General features: G+C 33.5%; 1 protein-coding gene across 2 annotated transcripts in view; it reads left to right on the plus strand.

Moving 5' to 3' along the window:
• The window catches only part of LOC112051631 (nephrin-like), a 242188-nt gene extending 219891 nt beyond the window's left edge, over positions 1-22297 (plus strand). For both annotated transcript variants that reach the window (XM_024090349.2, XM_024090348.2), the window contains exons 16-17: positions 15920-16062; positions 18744-22297. In XM_024090349.2, the coding sequence (XP_023946117.1) occupies positions 15920-16062; positions 18744-18842 (242 nt within the window). In that variant the 3' untranslated portion in view covers positions 18843-22297. The remainder of the gene's footprint in view (positions 1-15919; positions 16063-18743) is intronic.
• The last annotated feature ends 2338 nt before the right edge of the window (positions 22298-24635 follow it).

Raw genomic sequence — 24635 nt, forward strand, 5'->3', positions numbered from 1 at the left:
TATTTATGTTGCTGTCAAACGCATGCTTTGGAATTCTGCATAAAAATTGTAAAATATCACCGGTCGTAAAATATGTTTTTGTATTTATATACTAAAAACGTCGAAAATTTTTCATCATAATTGGATGAATGTTAGAAACACAGACCATATGAACACAAACAGTGATTAATATTTACAGAAACGTTGTCTGTAAATATTAATCACTACTGATTTTATAAATAGGAAATATTTGTTTGTTTGTTTGAAATGAAGAACCTCTGAAACTACTAGATCGATTTGAAAAAAATATTTACCATTAAAATCCTCTCTCTATCGATTATTATTATTTCTGATGACTGGTATTCCAACTGAAATGGTAAATACGGGAATCTCTTAGGCTTTTGATAGTCAAAAGAAATCGGTTGTCTGTAAAGTCGGCTTACTGATGATAGTTGAACGTGACAACGTCATAAGAAAGTATTGATGGAATGGATGCATTTTTCAAAGGAGAATGTTCCTTTTTCTAGAATACTGTTTAATAATCTTCATAGACCAGAATATACTTTATTTCTTGTAAAAAGTTGGCAACCCTAGAGCGAGGGAACGACGCATGACGGAATTTTTTTTCGAGTGTGCAGCCGGCTCCATCGAATTATATATGTTTGAATTATGTATATTATTATTTATAGTGTACAGTAAAAAAATATTAAAAAATCATTTTAGATTATAATCTGAATTAGCAAAATATTAAAGACATTGATTTGCATTTATTATATGACATTTGTAAAAGAGTTTACGGGTCATTTATTTTTATACAGCCCCTTTCTAAACGGTCCACTTGTGAAGATAAGATCGCATCATTAACTGTAATGGAAACTCGAATGAGCGTGTCCTCACATGAAAATCCCAGAGGATTTCTTTCGCAATCATGGACATCTCGTGTATAACAGGTCTATGCGAATATTAGGTGCTTTATTTTTTTTTAATTAGTAGTATTTGTCTTCGGCCTTAGATATTTACTACCTTGGTAGTAAGGAAAATCAATCGTGTGTCATAACAATAATAACATTATTGCAATCAAGCTTTAAGTATCAAATTAAATGAGTGAATGAAAATTAAAATGAATTCAAATATACATATATAGATAGACGTCTACTGCTGGACATAGGCCTCTTGCATGGACCTCCAAGCACAACTATCTTGAGCCGCCAGCATCCAGCGGCTCCATAATATAAAATATATTCCACAAACAGTAATTATACAACAACATTTAAAGCAATATAAGTTAATTTTAATATTGCTTTTGTACGAGTAGTGGGTGTCATTTTAATTAAACGTCGTCGCATAAATTAAATTACATTCGCAAAGCAAATTATGATTTTCACACGAGTATTCATTATTTTTTAAAACATCATTTATTTGAAGCATTATAATAAAATGTGTCTGATGTAGTTCGTTCTGATAGAGTTCGTTTAAAATTGAAAAGTCCAGGGATCGATTTTGATTTAGTAAAGGCCGTGATAGCCCAGTGGATAGACCTCTGTCTCCGATTATATAGATAGATTGGCGTAGCCCCTCTCATTCTGAGAAGAGACTTGAGCTCAGCAGTGAGCCGATTATGGGTTGATAATGATGAAAGTAGCATAGAGGTCTTTCAGACCTCTATATTTGGACAATACACACATCGCAATATATCACCAAAGAATCGTAGCTTGTGTTATGGGTACTAAGATAACAGAAAAAAATACATAATAATACGTGGAAATCAAACCCACTGCTGTGGATGCAGACGGCAGGGTCACTAGCCAATGGGCCGTCAGTAACATACTAATCAATTCGACACAGATTATTTCAACATGCGGGCTAAATACTTACCAATTTCTTAATTGTCTTAAGCCTGATAGTAGTAATACTATAAGTTAGATTATAATCCAGCGTACGTTGGGCGTCGTTACTTGTCACCCTACCTTACATTAAAAATGTGCCATAATCTCAATCCAACACGCAGGCTAAATTTTTACCAATTTCTAAATTGTCTTAAGCCTGAATAGTAGTAGTAGTATAAATTAGATTATAATCCAGCGTACGTTTGGCGTCGTCACTTATCACCTTACCTTACATTAAAAATCTATCGCAATCTCAGTTCAACACGCGGGTTATATACTTACCAATTTCTAAATTCTCTTCAGCTTGATAATAGTAATATTATAAGTTAGATTATAATTCAGCTTACGTGAGGCGTCTTCACTTATCACCCTACCTTACATTAAAAATGTACCGCAATCTCATACTTCCAAGTTAACTCGTTATAGTATACGCCGAACTCCTAGACCGCTCTAAAGTTGCAACTCTCAGAACTTCGTATGTAATATAAGCCCACTGGGTATGTTTTACTATATTTATTTATTACTAGCGGACGCCCGCGACTTCGTCCGCGTGGAAATCAATGAAAACTTTCAACCCCTATTCCATTCATTCATTCCATTCACTTCTATTTATAATTATGTTCGCATGTTTTAAAATAGTCCACTAATCATTTAACAAAACTATAACTGAAAACATAAAAGATTCATATTAAAAAACTTCAACTTGAATGACTTTATTTTAAGTATTTTTACACATACCCCTGTTACATCCGCTTCTGATTTAATGTTCACGACAAAAAGTATCCTATAACCTTCTTCGTATTATGGCTTTAAATCGAGCCAAGTTTCATTTGAATTTGTTCAGCAATTTCAGCAAGATGCAGTCGGATAGACAGACAGACAAGAAAGAATATTTTTGGCTTCAGTATCGATTATTATTTACCCTTTTACTTCGGATACCAATTCTAATGGTAATAAAACCATGCGATTTAGGCTAATATAAATCCCGATTACCAAAACGATACCACTACTACTACTTAGAGCGTACTCTACCTGACCAAGAAATATTATTAAAAAAAATCAAACAATTTTTTTTTAAATTGCTGTGGTGGAAATAATTATTTATGCAATAAAGTGTCTGCGGTAAAGCATCGGTCAGTAAATACGAAATACTCTTATGAAATAACCTCAGATTAAATTTCCAGAACTTTATTATAAATAAAATGAGGAATTTATACAAAAAAATATATACCGCACTCCTCATTGGAAACGATATTTTATGTATCACCTAAGCTTTAACTTTCAAGCCAATTCCATCGTTATATGGCTGCGCTGCAGTGTTTGAAACTTGGCTTATTAGTCGAACACACTGTAGCTCCCGGTCATCTATAAACGAAACGAGTTTCACATTTTCTTTTGTTCCATTCTCTATTTTGAAATAACGTTCAACTCTATTGTTTCGTTTGAAAAGAGAATGTAGTAAAGATTGAATAAAAGACGTTACTTTGGTTTGCGGAAGCCGATGTTGTAAAATAACTTTGATTTGTTAATCTACTATGTAAAAAAATAATCCTAAATAATATTTTTTTTTAAATAAATTAATACTACAAATTTAAATGATTTTTCTGAACTGACTGAAATTCTATTAGTTTTTTTCACATGCGTTGACAGAAATAGAAATAAGCGCTCCATCCTTGAATTTTTTTGATTATATAGCACGTCTCAACCATATGAATCAACTGAAATATCGGGAAACATTAAAGTATCTTCACGACTATACAATTTTGAGGTACATTGAGAAATATGTTAAAGTATGTGTAAAGCAATTTAGAGTAATAGCTTTTATTTAAATTGCTCCTTAGTACTCATCGTAACATAAAAAAATATATTCCAGAGTAATAGAATAATAACTTGACAATTACCTGCAAGACCTGCAAGCCGTGATAACCGTGGATATGACCTCTGCTTTCGATTCCGGAGGGTGTGGGTTCGAATCCGGTCCGTTGTATGCACCTCCAACTTTTCAGTTGTGTACATTTTAAGTAATTAAATATCACGTGATATTTAAAGTTTCAAACGGTGAAGGAAAACATCGTGAGGAAGCCTGCATATCAAAGAATTTTCTCAATTCTCTGCGTGTGTGAAGTCTGCCAATTCGCATTGGGCCACCGTGGTAGACTATTGGCCTTCATTCTGAGAGGAGACTCGAACTCAGCAGTGAGCCGAATATGGGTTGATAATGAATGACCTGCAATTTAAACCCAAACCCAACAATAATAGCCAATGAAAAATGTATAGAAAATGTTCGACTTCTAACAAAAACAGTGTATGAAAATATTTCAGTATAAAATACGTCCTGTTCGGCTTAAGCACCTCCCTGCTCCCTGGCTTACTGAGGAAATTAAAATTTTACAGGGTAAAAAAAACTCGGCTAAGGCTAAGTATAGATCTAACAATTGTGATGCCAATAAGGAAAAATATCATATTATTCGGAATCGCTGCAACAGGTTGTGTAGAGACATGCAACGACGCCATATCCACAAATCCATACTCGAAGAAGAAGATTCAGGTCGAGTGTGGACATTTCTTAAGTCTCTAGGAGTTGGGAAAGCGCGTCAAAATAATAGCTCCTTCAACATAAATTTAAATCTGCTTAATAGCCACTTTTCCTCTACTTGCGTCATTGATGACGCCACTAAACTTGCTACTAAAAATAATTTACTAGCTTTACCCACTTCTGATGATCCTGCTTTTATTTTCTGTCAAGTCACTGATAGTGATGTTGAGAGAAGTATTCGTGAGGTCAACTCTGATGCTATTGGTACTGACTGCATTAGTCGGAAGATGATTATTCCTCTCATTAACCTTCTAGCTCCAATAATTAAATCCTTATTCAATTTCTCCATGTCTTCCGGGAGCTTTCCTTCCTCTTGGAAGGATGCTCAAGTCATTCCACTACCCAAAAAATTAAATCCTTCCTGCTTTTCTGACTATAGGCCTATTTCCATCCTCCCATTCCTTTCGAAAGTTTTTGAGCGTTTAGTCCATCGTCAATTAAGCCTTTTCCTAACCCGACAGAATCTTTTAAATCCTTTTCAATCTGGTTTCCGCACTGGTCATAGTACGACTACTGCATTAGTAAAAATTACCGAAGATATTCGTTTTAATATGGACAATCAGTGTGTCACAGTGTTGGCCTTACTAGATTTCAGCAATGCATTTAATAATGTCGATTTCGAACTTCTACTAGCCAAACTAGCTTCTCTCAACATATCTCCTAATGTGATTGACTGGTTTCATAGTTACTTGTTCGGACGTCGGCAGCGTGTGCGTGTCAATGACTCTGTGTCTGATTGGTGCACAATTTCTGCCGGCGTACCGCAAGGTGGCGTGTTGTCTCCTCTTCTTTTTTCTCTTTTTATAAGTTCTATTACTCTTCAACTTACCTCGCTCTATCACTTGTATGCAGATGATCTCCAAATATATGCTCAGTCCAAACTGGCTGATTTACCCAATGCAATAGATGCCATAAATAAAGATTTAGATTATATAGTGCAATGGAGTAAGTCTTATGGCCTTAAAGTCAATCCGTCTAAAACCCAAGTTATTATTATAGGCAGTCACAGTTTGGTTGCACGTATTGACTGGGATAATATTCCTTATGTAATCTTTGATGGAACGCGTGTGCAATTTAGTGACACGGTTAAAAATCTCGGAGTTACTTTTGACAAGTATTTCACATGGGCCCCTCAGGTAAGCAGAGTAAGTGGGAAGGTGTTTGCATCCGTGGGGTCACTTCGTAGGTTACGAAACTTCCTTCCTTTATCTACTAAAATTGCGCTTGCACAATCTCTCCTGTTACCAATTCTCGATTACGCGGACACTTGTTATCTAAATTTGAGTGAAGAATTACTGGATAAACTTGAGCGCATTCAGAATGTTTGTATAAGATTCATATTTGGACTTCGCAAATATGACCATGTTTCCGAATTTCGCGAAAAACTCAAGTGGCCCTCGATCCGCCTTCGCAGGAATACTCACATTCTGTCTTTTTTGTATAATGTCCTGTTTAATCCTACGACTCCGATTTATTTAAAAGAGCGTTTTAGCTTTCTAAGTGATACTCACTGTCGCTCCCTTCGCTCCGAAGACAACCTAATCTTAAAAATTCCTTCCCATAATACTTCCTTCTATTCTAAATCCTTTTCTGTTAAAGCTGCTCGGCTCTGGAATTCATTGCCCTTAGACACTCGGCGTGCCCAATCTCTAACTTCTTTCAAACGGCTGGTAAACATGCACTTTTTTCCTCCCTGATCTTTTAATATAACTTATTAATCCAAATTACGCTTGTATGTGTATGTTTTATTTATTAATCATTTTTGAATTATTTTGTTTATTTATTTTTCTTTTGTGTCTTCCCTTAGATGCCGTCTTGTTTTTATGTTTTGCAGGTTTTCATGTATGTATGTATGTGTGTATGTATGTATGTATGTATGTATGTATGTATATATGTATTTCTTTGTATATATGTATGATGTAGTTAAGTATAGTATATGTATAATTATTATGTACTATTGCTTAATATTTATGTATTTAAATTACTTAACTTTTCTTATTTTTTGTGTGCGTATACCCGAATCGGTGCTTACGTTTTTTTTTTTTTCTCTTCCACAGTGGTTGTCTGGAAGAGATCGCTCTTTAGCGATAAGACCGCCATTTGTACATTAGTTTCTAAGTGTTATTATAAGTTATTGTTTATTTTTGTTTTTAATGTACAATAAAGTATATTTCTTCTTCTTCTTCTATAAAATAAAAGTGTTAGCTAAATAATTGCGTTTCAGAATTCTAATCTAGAAAATTTGTACTAACATCGAGTAACATACCTCATTAGCGATACCACATTCACGATAGCGCTTGTGGAGTGGAAACCTGGTGTACTTAAAAATAGCATTTCACAAACGAATGCAATTAATTTATGCCTTCCGCACGTTACAGTTCACTTACAAAGTTAACAAGTGATAGAAAAAAATCCTCTAGAGCTGTTTTAGTTTGTTACTATTTTTATATTTTTTATAGATTTCTAACATGTTTGAATATAAAATAGTAATGTAATTGTATTACTAGTTATAGTCGCATGTTATAAAATCAAATATTAAATAGTACACTAATCTTTTTAGAAAAATATAACTCAAGACGTCATGATCGGTTTAAATGAAAAATTTCAACTCCTTTATAACCCATTAGAGGAACCCGGAAAACCACTGACAAACTGACAGACAAACAAAAAATAACAAAAAAAAACATTTTCGGCTTCAGTATCGATTGTACCGTAAATATTACGACATAGTTTACAAGGCGATAGCTGACATTAAGACCTACTAAAATAACGTAATTTAAGTTAGTTTTATGGTTTCTAAGTTTGATTTTTGTACAAAATTCAAAATTCCCTACCTTAAGTGCAGTTGAGTCATACCATGTGCTGAAAAACTACTTAAGCGTTGATTTTATGGTGGGTAATTATTTTTGAATAGTTGTTTCAAGTAATGAAAGTTTAATTTATTCTTCTGCAAAGTAAGTTTTTTTCAAAAAACAGGACTAATTAACCACTATATAATCAACGCTTACGTAATTTTTCAGCACATGGTATAACTTAATTGCACTGAAGGTAAAGATTTTTAAGCTTAAAAACCGTAATATTTCGGTTATCATGTATTGCGTTATTTTAGTTGGTCTTGATGTTAGCTATCACCCTGTAGAGTAATGTCGAACTATTTACGGGACACTGTATAATGCGCTCCAACAAAATTTTTTATAATATCTTCAATGTACATAATTGAACGTGTTACAGTTTTATTATAAGTATAGATAGATAGATTAAAAACAGGTTAAGGAAAAATATATTTTTTTAATCTGGCTTTAATTTGTGATTACCTCACGGGAGCATTTTGTATTTACTGACCGCTGTGTCCTCGCGGGCACGCCATTGCATAAATAAAAAATTACCACGGGACTGCAATTAAAAATTTCTTAATGTAGTTTGAGAGACAGATAGGAAAGAATGCACTTTTGTACTTTTTGTTAAACCAAATATAGCAGAAAAATTTAACTACTCAACTAAACTTTTAAATTTAGCACAAAAATTATAAATACATGGATACTTTTAGTTTTGGAACTTCGTACCCAGGGGATTCTCTTATACGAACACATCTATAGTATAAAAATATAGCAGTACTAATAAACTTCTTACATAGTTGGTAATTACGATGGTGACTGAAAATAAGAATTATGTTATTCTTTATGGCCAGTTTCTTCATCGCAAGTAACACTCAAAGTAACGTCATAAATCAAAAGTGACGGTCTTATTCGCTGAAAAATAAAGTCTTCTTTACTACTTACTACTTTTACTGTTACTTTAGCTTTATATGAATAAACTGGCTGTAAGTGTTTCAAAAAACAACCTATTTTCCTAAATAGATTTGAAAGTTGTTTAACTACGTATTAGTTTTTGTTGACGGCCTCCGTGGCGCAGTGGTTTGCGCGGTGCATTTACAAGACGGAGGTCCTGGGTTCGATTCCCGGCTGGGCAGATTGAGATTTTCTTAATTTGTCCAGGTCTGGCTGGAGGGAGGCTTCGGCCGTGGCTAGTTACCACTCTACCGGCAAAGACGTACCGCCAAGCGATTTAGCATTCCGGTACGATGCCGTGTATAAACCGAAAGGGGTGTGGATTTTCATCCTCCTCCTAACAAGTCAGCCCGCTTCCATCTTAGACTGCATCATTACTTACCATCAGGTGAGTTTGTAGTCAAGGGCTAACTTGTAAAGAATAAAAAAAAAATCTTTCCAAAAAGTCCCATTTGGAAATGAAATTACTACTGAAACCACAATAAAGTCCTCTATTCTTTAAATTATCTCGTAATTCGCGATTACCCCACGAGAGTATTTTGTATTTGCCGATCGATAGTCTCCGGGGCACGCTATTCGATGAATAATTACCTCAACTGCTATAACGAGTCACGACATGGGGCAATTTAAAAGTTCCTTCCGTGGTATTTCATGGAAATGCCTGTTTATTTTTCGCTTTTTAATTAATTTATTAGCTGACCAAACGGCACGGTCAACGACGACTTACATAATGAACCTGTTTATGGAGCACGAAAATTTTTGTAATCCTTCGGACGCCGAACCTGATACGCATAGAGGTTAGGATATTTGTAATAGTGCTATGGAGTCACAGTGCAGAAAAACTCTACCATGTAGTTAACAAAACGACATTGAGCAAATATAAGGGAACATTTTGAAATAATATTGTCAAAGATTGCTCCAGATTGATCTAGCCAAGTTCCCAAGCAACAATAATTAGGTATTCCATCAATTTGTGGAAGTAAAGGAGACCCATTTCATTTTGTTTATATTATGCTTATATATGATGATTTAAACATCGTTTGAACTCATGTAAATAGCCACAACCGCCCAAAAATTGTTTAATATTAAACTCTACTATTCATAATTCTGACAAAGCTTTTAATTTATATGGAGTCATGGCTCGATATCTTGTGGAGTACACAGTGTCAACATGTTTATTCATTACATACTATATTAGTTTTTATATACAGGGCAAACTCAGCCTTAAAATGGACATCATATAAGGGTCACAATTTAGTGTTTTATTTATCTTTATATGCCCACAATATTAAAAAAAAAATGGACCACATATATAACTTAGGGTTATAAGGAATAGAACATATTCTCCGACCTATTAAATATAAAACTTTATCAAAATCGACCAATGCGGTCCATAGTAAATAAATAAATAAAACAAACGAATTTCATCCACAATTCACTCAGCACAACACAATACCACACTATCCCATACAAACAAAGCAAACCGTAAACAAATTCACACGACAGTAAAACAGATGCTAACACAGGAGACGAAAGTACAAAGTTCCCGCTCCCACAGTTACTCGGCGTAACACTCAAACGGCGTGATTCAAATTTATTGAACTAAGCGCGGTGAACATCAAGTCTCCCGTGACGACCCTCCCAACTTAGTTCCTAAGGCATCCCAGGCGCGCGCATTGTTATAAATTCAAAGAACATTCAACCCTTCTTGAAACAACTCGACAATTGGATTCCTCTATCGTGAAATTACTATGAGTTGGATACAGAAATACTTCCAAAGTTTGATGTTTAATATACGAGTACGTATTACAAAACTATTGGTATAAGGTAGTCTCAGAGCAGGTTCTAAGCTTTACGTGTCTTACATGATACTATATCTTTACAAGACTACCTACAGTTCGTGCAGTTCAGTATTTTCATTTACGACGATGTAGATATTGCACAGCTAGTGTGACTGATTGGGAAACGGAGAAGTATTAAATAAAAAATAGTAATAATCTGATTTTTAAGGGCCCTACTCACACATCTGCCGCAGGGGCAATCTAGGGTGCACGGCGGTTGTGGCGATATCGGGAGTATCTCTACACACTTGCCTGCCGTGCAGTGTTCCAGAATAAGCCGAGCTGAGCACACGTATTGAGAATGGCACCCATATTATCGACCACTCAAAACATTGGAGTAGCCTTGGCGCTTTCTGTGGTGCTACCTCAAAAAAAAAGGAAAAGGAGATACTGGGTGAAGAAATGGCTACAGAAAAGAAGTCAGTTATGCCACATGAATATTATAAAAGTACACATTTTGATTCTACGCTGTTTGTACGTGCACTCCGTGTGACAGCTGCTGACAAACTGACTGAGAAATTGCCCCAATCGCGCTACACACGCACCGACGGCAGGGACGACTTAGGGATCAAGGATAGTCTCGCGCCCCTGCCGCCCTGCCGCAGGGCCATCCTCCCAAATTGCCCCGGCATGCCTACACACATCACAATTAAGGATGCAATTAAGGGTCATCCCCACTCCTACACCCTAGATTGCCCCTGCGGCAGATGTGTGAGTAGGGCCTTTTACCTGAAATATTGTCTTATTTCGTCATTTTTAGACTACTTTTTAACGTAGTTGGGGTTTTTAAACTTTTTTTTTTTTTGGTACTTTATCACGCACCTCATCCATCCGACCGTCAAAAAATTTGCATAGCTGTAGGTTACATGTTGTCAAGGGCATAGAAAACAAACACAATGTCTAGTTTGACTAAGAAAAAGTAGTTCCTATTAAAAAAAAAAATTATTTACGGTCGTCTGAGGTCAAATTGATTGCTGAAATCTAAATTAATTACTCCTGAGCAAAACGTAGCTATCCACACACCTACCATATTTCCGAATCAATCAAAAACTATTTAAACAGAAAAGTTATATTTTTCAAAAGCATTCCTAACTCTCTCAACTCTCTGCTCGACACAGATGTTGATACGCAAATTGCGCTGCAATTTTCATTCCCATTTCATAGATTTAGGTCGGTTACAAACGGTGTTATTTTTTGCCGTCATTTAAAATTTCGCTGGTTACGCAAAACCTATTGTTTTCTTAGTCAATCTGACTCCAATAGCTACAATTGTGAATTTTCTTGCACATTTTCTTGAACATTTAACACAAAGTTCAAAGATCCGATAGACATTTGGGTCCAATAGTATTGGAATACTTATATATACTTAAGACCGAATCACAGATGTAGCGCTATTCTGTGAGAATCTTCTCATAAATCGACAGAGTGAGTCTCGAATTTATCTCTATCTGTCTCTAACACGATACTTAAGATAGACCCGAATTTGAAAGTAACACTTTCCAGTTATAAAAACCTCGTAACTTGACAAACCAATAATACTATTGGTCGACACCTCTGAGTCTGAATTAAGTAGCGACGGATCTCAAAACACTGTCGCTGTTATTTCTGTAACAAAGTACAAACGTGCCTTCATTTGGTAAAAAGCTAAAAAAACAAAGCATACCCTATTTTGCTTCTTTTATAAAGTAACTACCTTTTTCTTGCGTAACAAGTACAACATTTTTCGATACTTCTAGGTGTATACAATTTTTTTATTATAATTTGTTACAGGACAAAAAAATTACTTAAAAAATAGAAAGAGAAAACACATTAGTTAGATATATTATCAAATTTGAATCTAACTATGACGGCCGCGTGGCGCAGTGGGTAGTGACCCTGCTTTCTGCATCCACGGCCGTGGGTTCGATTCCCACAACTGGAAAATATTTGTGTGATGAGCATGGGTGTTTGTGTATTTATACATTATATAAGTATTTAAATGTAGTATATAATTGTATATTAATATTATAATATCAACTATCTTAGCACCCATAACACAAGCTACTCTGTATGCTTACTTTGGGGCTAGATAGTGATGTGTATTGTTTAAGTATATTTATTTATTATTTATTTATAACTTTAAATTACATAGAACTTAAATAATATTTTGTCTATAGAATAAAACATTTTCCAACTTACTGGTTTGGTGATAATATATTCACTATTCATGTGTTTTAATACAACTTCATATGATATGAACCATGCATGGAATATAACATGTAACAAGAATTTATTGTGGCGTGTTCAGCGAAACTTCAAACAGAGAACATCGCACCGTTAGTAACTTGCCTTATTGGCTGGATTTGATAGCTTTATCCCGGTGTCACCTACTTCGAAACTTTGTTTATGAACCAAACAAAACGTTGCACTCTTTCATTATAACTTAATTTATAGTAGTAGTAGTAGTATGAACTATTTTACGTTATTTTTATTTATGTTCTATTTCGAATTATTTAAAGTTTTTGTATTCATTAATACATCAAAACCTACCTACATATAAATAAAATTGAAGTGTCTATCTGTGATTCCAAAATCACTGTGTTTTTCAAGTTTAAAAAGAAGATTGATGTTTGAAAAGAAGATGAAAAAAAAGATTTTAATGGGTCTTGCAATAGAAAATAAAGGTTATGAAGGCAAGTGCAGGCAACTTACTAATTAGACGTCAAACGTCCTACTAAAATTAATATCAACCTACTATCTCTAATTGGCCCATAAGAATTGTGATCAACCCCTATGACAAGTATTTTTCTAGTGTCCGAAGTTCCTCCATTTTTTTATGGTACTTGACAATTTGAACAAGGTACTGGCAAGATCTGAAAATCGGATTGTAGATCTACCCGTATATATTTAGCACCACAAACAATGCTATCGTTTATATGTACAATGTTAGTTAATTTTTACTTACTAAGTATGAACTAACGAGAGAAGGTTGAGAGACGTGTTTCAATTTGAAGCTGTGAAAGAATTGTAATATATGTGTGTTTGGCTGATCACAGTAGTTCCACGTTACATTTGCCTCCAGAACCACATTTTGAACGCATCATTTCTTTGTCACTAGTGCAAATACTCCACGTCTCTACGAGTACTTGTACTACAGTATAAATTTGCTGAAATGGTTGCTTTCAAAAAATGAAAGCAGTTAATGGATTTTCATGAAAGATATGCTACGAAATATTTATTTGTATAAATGTAACGCGTACTAATGTCAAACAGGGTCTTTACACTCAATTATCCTAAGGACACTTAAGCGTGAATATCCAAGCTGCTAAGTGACTCTCTCTTTGATCTTTAACCAAGCTTTCGTTGAATTGTAGAGATAATAAAAACATCACTCATTTTTTTCTCAACAAATTTGTATTTATAATTGTACACTAGGTGAATTATTTAAGGAACCGAATCGAATAATTTTTAAAATCTTTCTGACTACCACGTTTGCTAAAGCTGCGGTTTTCAATAGAGCCCTAGATTTTATTTGCAGCTTAGGTTGATTTAGGGTTGTACTTTAAAATTAGACTTGTACAGATTTAAAAATATGAAAATTTGTTATGTAGTTTGGTTCCTATAAGTGGACTCGTCAACACCGTGAAGTTATGGAACATACTCTCGAGCATCCTGTATAAAAAACTGCCTCTGGTCTGAAATTACGTAGTAACATACTACCAAGTGGTGCAGCGTTCTGGTGTGATACTCTAACCCGTCAGAGACATTATGAGTAGAATAAACTTGTATTCCTCTAAGCAGCTAAATCATAAATACAAGTCGTAGTCAAGGGTCAACACGATATTGAACATAACAAAATGGATCGAACAACTAGTACTAAGTACGTATCAACACAGAACAAAAACTAACTTGTGCTTGCTAGGTTGTGAACAACCTACAGTGAAGTACACATTGACACTTGTTAATTCAATTGAAAAGCGCGGAAACAAAAAGTGTCTACAACTTCTCGCTCTAATGGATTAAAGCGAACAGCGGTGTATCCAGCTAATAAGCAAAGTTCCAAAGCCAGGCGACAGCGCCATATAACAATGGAATTGGTTTTAAAATTCTAGTGCAATTTGTCTAACAACATCTGTGACGCGGCGGGTTTATTGCGAACGTTTGCGGGACAAATGCGTTTTTGAAAATTTCGCCACGTTTCTCTAACTCGCGCGTATGATTGAATATTGTGTTATTTATTATCATTTTGGTTGAAGGAAAGATTTATGTTGCAACCGAAACTGAAATGTTTGGAATTTAGGTGACAGTGAGTTGTTGCATTGTATAATATTTCTGTATATGTATCAGTCTAGTGCAGTTATGCCAACATAGTAACTTACTAGATACTAAAACAAAGATATAAGAGGCTGTGTATGTAAATACATAGACATAGACATTCGTAGCAGATAAATAACGTAGTACATAGAGCAAACTCCTTGCTCCCAATTCCCTACATGAAAAAAAAAACAAACTTAAGAAGAGCAGTATTTACATTATTGCTAGTTATTAAAACCCATTTTTGCGCCACAATACACTATATTTTTTCAAAGAACGAATCGTAATTAATAATTAATATCCTAATTAGTAGGATTTTTTAACTTTATTTATTCGTTGAAAAAACGAAATTCGAACCAGTAGTTTTTGCAAAAATTGCGTACCTACAGATCAAATACAGAAATTATTGTCGGTTACCTAATAAAAGCATACCTTCTCAATGATAATAATACAATTAAGTTTAATACTCTTAGGCTAAAGGAAAGGCGATTGTCCAAGATTGCGAAAGAATCGTGTGGGATTTTCATGTAAGGGCGGACTCATTTGTGTTCCATTACACTTAATGTTATGATCTTATCTTCACAGAGAGAGTGGACCGTTTAGATTCAAGCCGTAGGCATAAAAATACATGACCCGTGACTTTAATTCAATTTGGAAAGTATTGTACAGAAAATCAATTTGTATAAGTAAACAAATTATATCGTTTAAATTATTTAGCTAAATGCCAACATAATATGTGAAAGTGAAATTTTTTTAATACTTCAATAATTTTATTTGGCATATAATCATATTCCCCTTCAATTAGTCGTAAAGATTGTGTTAGTAGTGGTTACGACGATTGCCCAGGGAGCAGGGATCGAACTGTCAGTTCTGATAGTGATCGCTAGAAAATCGTAAATTGTGTTTCTATTCTAAGCCCGCCAAACCGCATTTGAGAATCACGGTGGTTTTAAGCTCTAAATCCCATCATCTATTAGGAGAAAGATAAAATGTTGATGTTCTTTCATAAACTCTAAGTACTAAAAGCTAAAGTTTGTGAGGTTTTAGTAGACCCAAAAATTAATACCTACATTCTCAAAGGATTGTATGGGGGTTAGCTACATCTTCACCGAGTAATATAGGTTATATTTTATCCCTTTATTCTCACGGGAGAGCCGTAATAGCCCAGTGGTTATGACCTCTGCCTCCGATTCCGGTGGATATGGGTTCAAACCGGTCATGCACCTTTTCAGTTGTATGCATTTTAAGAAATTAACTATCACGTGTCTTAAACGGTAAAGGAAAGACATCGTGAGGAAACCTGCATACCTGAGAATTTTCTTAATTCTCTGCGTGTGGGAAGTCTGCGAATCCGCATTGGACCAGCGTGGTAGACTATTGGCCTATACCCTCTCATTCTGGGAGGAGACTCGAGTTCAGCAGTGAGTCGAATATGGATTGATAATGATGTTGATTAAGATTCTTACAGGAACAGGAACTACGCGAATGGAACCACAGAGCGTCTGCTAGCAACTAATATTAATATTGTTTCTACAGGTATAGATTGTCCACCTGATCCGCCGCAGTACTCTACGGTGGTGGCCAAGTCGGAAGCCAAGAACTCCGTCAGCTCTCACAGTTTGGCGCGGACACAATCTCCGACTTCGCCTGTCTCATCCAACACGCAACACGAATTATCGGTACTTATTTTTTTTTTCATCGTAGTAGTCAAAGAGCTTGAGATGTCCACACGCTTAAAACCTTCCAAAGCCAACACGGTCCAAGTTTTACATACAGGTTGCTCAGTATTTCCAAAAACTTCAAGGTGTTGACGAGTCTACTTATAGAATCCGAACTGCATAACTAATTTTGTTTAACTACAAAAAATAAACTTTTACTATAATATAAAGTATGCCGCCGATATGAGCCGTGATAGCCCAGTGGATATGACCTCTGCCTCCGATTCCGGAGGGTGTGGGTTCGAATCCGTTCCGGGGTAAGCACCTCCAACTTTTCAGTTGTGTGCATTTTAAGAAATTAAATATCACGTGTCTCAAACGGTGAAGGAAAACATCGTGAGGAAACCTGCATACCAGAGAATTTTCTTAATTCTCTGCGTGTGTGAAGTCTGCCAATCCGCATTGGGCCAGCGTGCTGGACTATTGGCCTAACCCCTCTCATTCTGAAATGAGACTCGAGCTCAGCAGTGAGCCGAATATGGGTTGATAATGATGAATATAAAGTATACAAAGTCGTTCTTTTATTTCGCACTCTTCCAAACAAAAGATTTTACATAAAAATATTGTTCACACTTCACATCATATTGTTAAAATAATAACAAACATTGCTAAGGAAAATATATTCCATTGTCTACATCTCGGTTGAGGGCGGATCAGTATTTATATATATTACACTAAACTAACAAAGGTGATGTTTATCATAAACACAAACAAACAGCTCGACGCGTCCCGGGCGTTCGCGAAACAGAAATAGCTTAAAATTAACAGCAACTTGATAGAAATTACAAGCATTCGTACATGTGAATATCCGTCATGTTCGTTTTGTTCTCGCGTGTTAACATTTAGCGGTAGATTTAATGCTTATTATAGAGACTGCTCTACCTCATTGGCTTAGTGGTTATGTGGCTGTAGATTACAAGATCCAGAAATTCGAGTCCCGGGTCGCGCTATAAAATAATGAGCTTTTCTTTTTTCAAGACATTTTTATATGGAATAGTAAGCGAAATGATTTTCAGATCATTGTTTATTTTGCGGACATACAATCAATGGTTCCAAACTCAATTTTAAAAGGTAATACTAATTATTCAAAAAAAACTTTTGTGCGACTTTAGTTTTCTTTGTAACTTCAGTATCTCTGTGTCCATAATCCTGGACAAATAATAATTGTCCCACTCAGTCTTAACGGTGAACTGTATTAACAGTTAATTTATCAGCTAAAGTTTTACCTATACTTTAAAGAATCGACTAATATTCTCTCGAAAAAGAATAATAACCTTTCCTCTAGGCATTTAATAACGATTAACAAATTAAGTTTAATATAATACACTTAAAAGGCAAAGCTTTTGCTTTACTGCGCGAAGTTTAATTTCGGTTCTGAAAAGAACGCTTTTTGAAGGTAGAATTAATTTCTTTATCCTATACAAGTATTCGAACACAAACAAGAATGTAGGTAATTCAATATAAATTCCGCTTTCTACGTTAGTCTGTATTAAGAATTTCTTTGAATTCATGGTTGTTACTTTTTAGGTTTATTTCGTATTCAAATATAAGCAATAAGTAATTTCGTTCAAAATGAGTAGCTTATAGTTTTCCATTTCATTAATTTTATACTCTCTTTACTCTTTAGATTACTAGATAAATATTTCTAGATTAATATTGTATTGTATTGAATATTTGAGTAAGTAATCGATATATTAATATTAACTCTTTTATTCTAGGCATATGCTGGCTATATCGATTTGACAAGTATAGACAAAAAGGAAGGAAGAAAACTTTTATTTTTCTTAAAACAAATTCACACTATCCGTGCCTATGAGCTCTCTGCGCTGCGGTACATGAAACATGGTATAGGGCCTATAACCCGCATTGGAACAGGCTTCTTAATATTCTTCTCATTATAAGAGAGCTTAAATATCTAACTCTCTTATAGTTCTATCTTTCTTAGTGAAAGTATAAAAGAGGCAGATATTATGTAGACAAAGTTATTTCGTTATTTCCTGGCGCGCATCAGGTCTGCTGTCATTAAAAAAATGGTAATTTGGCGATGCCGATGATGATATTTATAACAATAAATGATAATGTATTTCGAACATAATTTTCGGCTACTAAATCATCTTGTGTTTTTTCATTGCAATGTATAAATTAGCAATTGGATGCTATCATGTCTGATGGCTAGTGATGATGCAACCTATGTTGAAACACGCTTGCCAAGTAGGTGCCTAGTTACACTTGATATATAGAAAAGGGCATATTCACAGTGCGAATCAGTAACGAAGAGCCAAAACGCTTCGAATCGAAGAGTCGAAGTCTAGCCCACGGAGATAGTTATTACAACAATGCTACGATAGCTTTATTAATTCAGCTTTATTAGCTGAATATTGAAAGGGCATATTCGCAGTGCGAATCAGGAACGAAGGGCCAAAACGCTTCAAATTTATTAATTCTGCTTTATTAGCTGAATTAATTATTAATTGTTAATTGTTGTAATAACTATCTCCATAGGCTAGACTACGACTCTTCAAGCAGTAGTTTAATAAAATCGTATAATATTAAATCGACGCCAGAATCACTGTGTGAAAATTAACAATATAATTATGTCGTGCAATACTGAAAAACGGATTAACGTAAGTTATTTATTCCAGGGTGACCGCAGCGGCGTAAATGGAACTCTGAGGTCGCATCGAGAGGTCGTGACCACTCGAACCCCGCTGTTGGCAGCGCATCAAGAAAGTTGTGTGTAACGAACCTAGTGGCAATAAGGTTTAATTTGCGTTGCGACTATAAAAATCTGACTGTTATTTTGGTATGAAACAAATAGTTTGTGTGGCCTTAGTATATATACAAGCAAAAACTATAACCTTATTGCATTCCATATTGGCCTATAGGTATAGGTACTCTAAATAGGTTGAGTAAAATTTACTCCTCCTCCTTTTACTCCTAAGTTAATAGACTTCCGTTTTGTTTCATATCACTATCACATATTACAGATTAACGAATGGCTTGTTACGGAATGAGATCTGATCATAGTTGTGCCCTAATTTAGTTAAAAAGGAGAAGAGTATCTTCTCTTACCAATATGATATTTGAAGTACTATATGAAAGTTACCATTTATTAAAAAATAAATGATTTATTAATAATTGTTTGATCTTACAAAAGGCGTTGATATGTTATAATAGATCAATTATATACACGGTAAATAGAAAAGGACCCAAAATTGATCCCTGTAAGATACCTATTAAATGTCTTCTATGCATACCTTTTGTACTCTTGTCATTGACAAAGCTTATTAACAACGTTATTTAAATACTTCTCCAGAGACAAAACAATCATATCCGTATTTTTTTAATATTCAGAGTAAAAAATCTATAATTCTTACTTCATTTTGAAATTTATCTGTTTCTTTTAAAGACCTTTTTCTCTTTTTCCTATAGTTATATGCCTTTTTTATGTTCTATCAATTCTAATAAAATGTACTTTGAAAGTTAGTTTGTATTGTTAATAAAATAACGTAGGATGTTTAAAGTCGCAACATAGAAATTAAACACTAGATATTGAAAATTAGTTATAAATACTGTAAATCAAAATAAAATGTAAATTCATAAAGATATCACGGCTAAAAGTCGACTAAATAAGAATTTTTACAATATACTAGAAATAAAGTTTATTTTAAGTCTACTTTAGCTTATCATATTGTTTAACGGTTGAATTACATCAAACAATTTTAAATCTATATCAAATTCTCTTTTCGGATATTGTAACTTTGACCAATTTATATGTACCGCTAGATTATGTCAACGAATTCAATGGTGTACAAGTATAGGTATAGTATATTACCTTTCTTGGACATAAAATTACTCTAAATTATATCTGTCTATTATAAACTGGCATATATAATAAGAATAGCTAACAAATTAACAGACACTGTTGAATTCATTGCTATTATTGATTTGATCTATTTTCTGAAAGGTGGCGCTGAAAGCCATTAGCTGTTAAAAAGAACACAATCTATTGTGAAGGACAAACTAGTTATTATTATTAATTTACGTTACATTAATTTTCTTTAAGTTATTTGTTACTACATTATCTCTCAGTGCACTATTTCAGTTTATTTGCATTGTTTGTGTGTCTATATATTTTACTGTAAGAAGAAAATGTCAAACATAAATGATATTAAGCGTGGCTAATGATAACACGCTGAAAGAATTGCAGTCTACGTCTTGATCAACTAGGTTATTTTAATTCATTTCCAATTATTAACCGAAAAAATGTAACTATAATTTCTAATTATGCGCCTAAAAGCGTATTATTATAATTAAAATATGACACGTTTTTAGACACTTGACAACGTTTTAGAGTAAAGCTATGACTGATAAGTAATGATGTGTAAATAAATCTATACTATTAGTTTAAATTACGTGTTTAAGAGGATCTTTATTCAAATATAATATTAATTGTAAATTAGGCCATTGAACAGATTTAACGAATTTTGTAAATAAATAGATAACTGATCATCATCTCAGACATCAAATTAATGAATTTTTAAATTTTACTAAAAATATTTAGACAATCAATTATTTACTTTATAAGCAAAATATTTCATCTCTAATCTGTATGTATTTAATATTATACGTTTTTCATCTATATACATAACATATTGTTATAACAATAAATTATGTTTCTGTCAATTTTATCCATAATAATCTGTGTCCATTGAATGAAAGCTAATAGATTCTGTTTAGTTACATATTTTACAATAACTAAAAATGTGAAGTCAAATAATAGTTTAATGATGTATTAAATGTACAAAATGAATTACTACTAAGTTAATTGTAAAATGCATGTCAATAAGTAAATAAATTATAATTATTATAAAAATAATTGTTAAATTATATTTATTGTAATAAAATAATCGAAAATTTCGTTAAAAATTTTATTACGAAGTAAAAAGCAGTTGTATTAGTAAACTAAAATACCTATTTATTATGAAAAACGAAATTAACAAAATTTTAAAATGAGCACTAACATTTTGTTTCGTTTGTTAGTGTAAGAATACAATTTAAATGAAAGAGCTATATAAAATGTAATTTGAAAGAACAAAAGCAAAGTAAAACTTTTGATTTGTATGACATTTGGATTTGGCTACCCGCTAACATAGACGTTCCTTATTACTTGCTTGAAAGTTTAAACAGACAACCGAGTTTAATGTCACTGAATCATTATTATTAGTACTGCAACTTCCTGAGAAACTACAGAATTAGGAAATACTATCGCAAATTGTCGCAACAATTTGACGTTTGCCTTATTAACTTTCTTCTTGCTACTTCAGATTCAACCAAGCACTTAAATCGTTTATATTTAGAAACAGAACTGTGCTAAAGTTATGGTCTTAATTCTTATACCGATAGATACAAATGATTGACTTGATTTTCCTTTACTGTATGTAAATACATGTATATGCATACTAGAAATTTACCGAATTCATTTACTGCGTCTTTTATCAATGAAGCTTACGCAATATCTCTTACTTATTTCATTGACGAGCTTTCATACAGTTGTGTGTACGCCGTACGGTCAAATCACAGCATGCGTGCTTGTATATCGATGTATTGCGTGATTTCTAACGTATGAGTTTACTTTGGATCTCATACGTCTAGCGTAGACTGTTATTCGTCTGCTAGCTTTTCTGAAATGCAAAAATATAGGTTTTACCAGGCGGTAGCCGTGTACCAAGCACAATAGAACATTGACTTATACTACTAGAACTACATCTACAGAACAGTTTCCCACGGTCCATACCTAAACTAACTTGGAACGATGGAATTATTGGAACGATGGAACCTATACCATTCAGTGTCAGTGATCGGTGCATAACGTAATGGTATTACCAAAATAATGTTGACTTTAATTTAGGAAATTCTTTTCGGCAAAATAAATTGTCAACAATTACTACACATATTACAGTTTAGGCAAAAAGGAAAAGAAAATATTGTATTACTCTAGACACATTTAAAAATTTGGTTGTATTCACTTCCATAGCAATTAAACTAAATGAATTGCTCATTGTAAGTTTAAATGAATTTATGAATGTATGAATGCACTAATAATATAAAATTGTGAAAAGAATAAAATTGTGAAATGTTTTAAATATACGAACAGCATTTTTTTATATGTCTTCATTAAAGTGACTCAAATTTATCTATTGAGTGTTTTATTATTTATTAATATTCATTTCCCATTCGCGATATTCCTATTATTTTCATTATAACGAGAAAAGTGTTGTGTGTAAAAAGTCCACCTGCTTACTTGAAAGTAGGTACAGTTAACAAGATAAGAGTTGGCTAAGTAGAATTTTAAAAATAATTTTATCAAGAATAATTTTAGAACTTCCAGAAATCTTTCAAGGCAAAAAAAACTTCCACATGACTTTTAAGGGAAAGGAATGAAACGAATTATATTCTTCTACATGCTAAAAGCCAAAGATACAAAATAATACGTGAAACTGAAGAATAGATAATGTAGTAATCTTAACATAAAAAAAAGGATTAATCTTATAGATACATTTCTGTGTATTTTGTGCTTGGGATACATTGAAATGATCACGAACGACTAGATTGTTTGAAAAGAATCATCAGGTATCAAACAAAACTGTTATTCTACCTGATACAACGTGTCATACCGTATAGTTTAACGAATACGTTACCTTGGTATATATATGGTAGCATACTAACGTGAAAGAAGCACTTGAAAAATGAATATTGTTACGACCAAAGCGGAAGTCTACCTATAAATGAAAACCTATATAAATCATAATTTGTTAACATTACGAACTGACTGATTTGAACTCCTAATAAGATTTTATAAACTAAACTACAAAGGATTTTTCTTAGGAATTATGGAATTGGCCTATTTTAATACCGGAGATTGGGTATAAATTTGATTCAAAAATACTGAATGTGAGGACGATGTAAAGCCAAGAACTTCTTCATTATCTAAATTTTTGGAGTACCTACCTACATTTGTTTTACTCTGTAAATCTTTTTATCGAATTAAATGATTATGAAACACGGCTAAAACTCACGTGATATTACGTCTTTTTATCGACCAAAATTTCATTGGCTTATATTTTATTAGGTAGGCATTTACTATTTTTATATCTTTGGGTATATCCAAATTACAACTACTCATAAGCCCTGTAAACCAATAGAGATTATACGCATATTTTAGGTTTTTTCCTGTCGTTAGTATATTATATTTATATATTAAATAGTAACAATACTGGGGCGTTAGCCATTTGGTACGTCGATTATCTTTCTACAAACGCTATCGCTTTGAAAACTAAAATAAAATGTACGGAAATGACAGATCCGATCGGCAACTTGATCACGTTACCTGTCGATAGTAAATGTCATTCCTATATATTTTAATATTCATTAAGTGTTAGCGTTTGTAGAAAGAGAATTGCCATGCCACATGGCTACAGGCCCTGAGAAGACGCAAAAAGACGTTACCCGTTCATCAAATTCTATAAATCGAACCAATGGGTATCTCTTAGTAAGGGATCAGAGAAAAATTCGGCTCATAAATAACGACACGGCCGTACCTAAAAGCATTGTGTCGGTGATGCAGGTCCGACGTATAAAACGTTTGTGTCCACGTCGGAGAGACGGCGAGGCGTTAAGACCATTTGTTAAGCATTCAATGCCCGGCTATTTATCTCGCCGCCATTGACTGGACCGTCCTCTATCAATGCGGCGCGATCCTTTGGCAATCTATCAACACTGTAATTCCCCCGTTTGATCTATGTGTCAATAAGATTGAATTTTTCACCTTTTTTTTAGATTCATGCTAAAGTTTTTCACATATAAGTATGAATAAAAATTACTCATTCAAATTTTAACTAATTTCATTCACATAAAAATGTTACTTACTTTTTCAACAAACATTTGAAATTAGTCCTTCCAACCATTTTTAATTGTCACAAAACTTCAATTTACTACATTGACAACTTGTCATTTTACATCACTTTTACATAATGACAAATTGCTTTTTTGTCATATAATAATTGACTATCAACCTTCTATCTTAGCTTACCATAACTTTAGTTGCTTTTCTTTTGTGCAGTTGTTAGGAGAATATTCTTAACTACTATATAAAATGGTCATTTTTAACAAATATAAAATAATTCAAGTACTGTTTTCCTTAAAAGCTATGATGTTTATCCGTCTTTTGTTTGGTTTTTATAGCGATAAAATATTATTTAAATCGAAAATTTTAAGTTTATTTTCGAGTTTACATTGCCTTTTATATTTAACGATATCTATTGCCGTGGCTGCATTTGAAATATCTTCAGGTGTAACAAGACCGACATTGCATTTTACTTCTGTATGGTTGTCGGAATTTGTATCAAGCGTGATTATATCATATTTAACAAAGGAAAAATCATTTGTTAAATTCTGCTTACGGATCAATACTATAGATAAGATAATTGGTTTCAAAAAAAGCAATTGCTACAACTTGATTGTATCACCTCTAA

This window comes from Bicyclus anynana, chromosome 6, assembly GCF_947172395.1.
Source record: "Bicyclus anynana chromosome 6, ilBicAnyn1.1, whole genome shotgun sequence".
NCBI classification, from domain to species: Eukaryota; Metazoa; Arthropoda; class Insecta; order Lepidoptera; family Nymphalidae; genus Bicyclus; species Bicyclus anynana.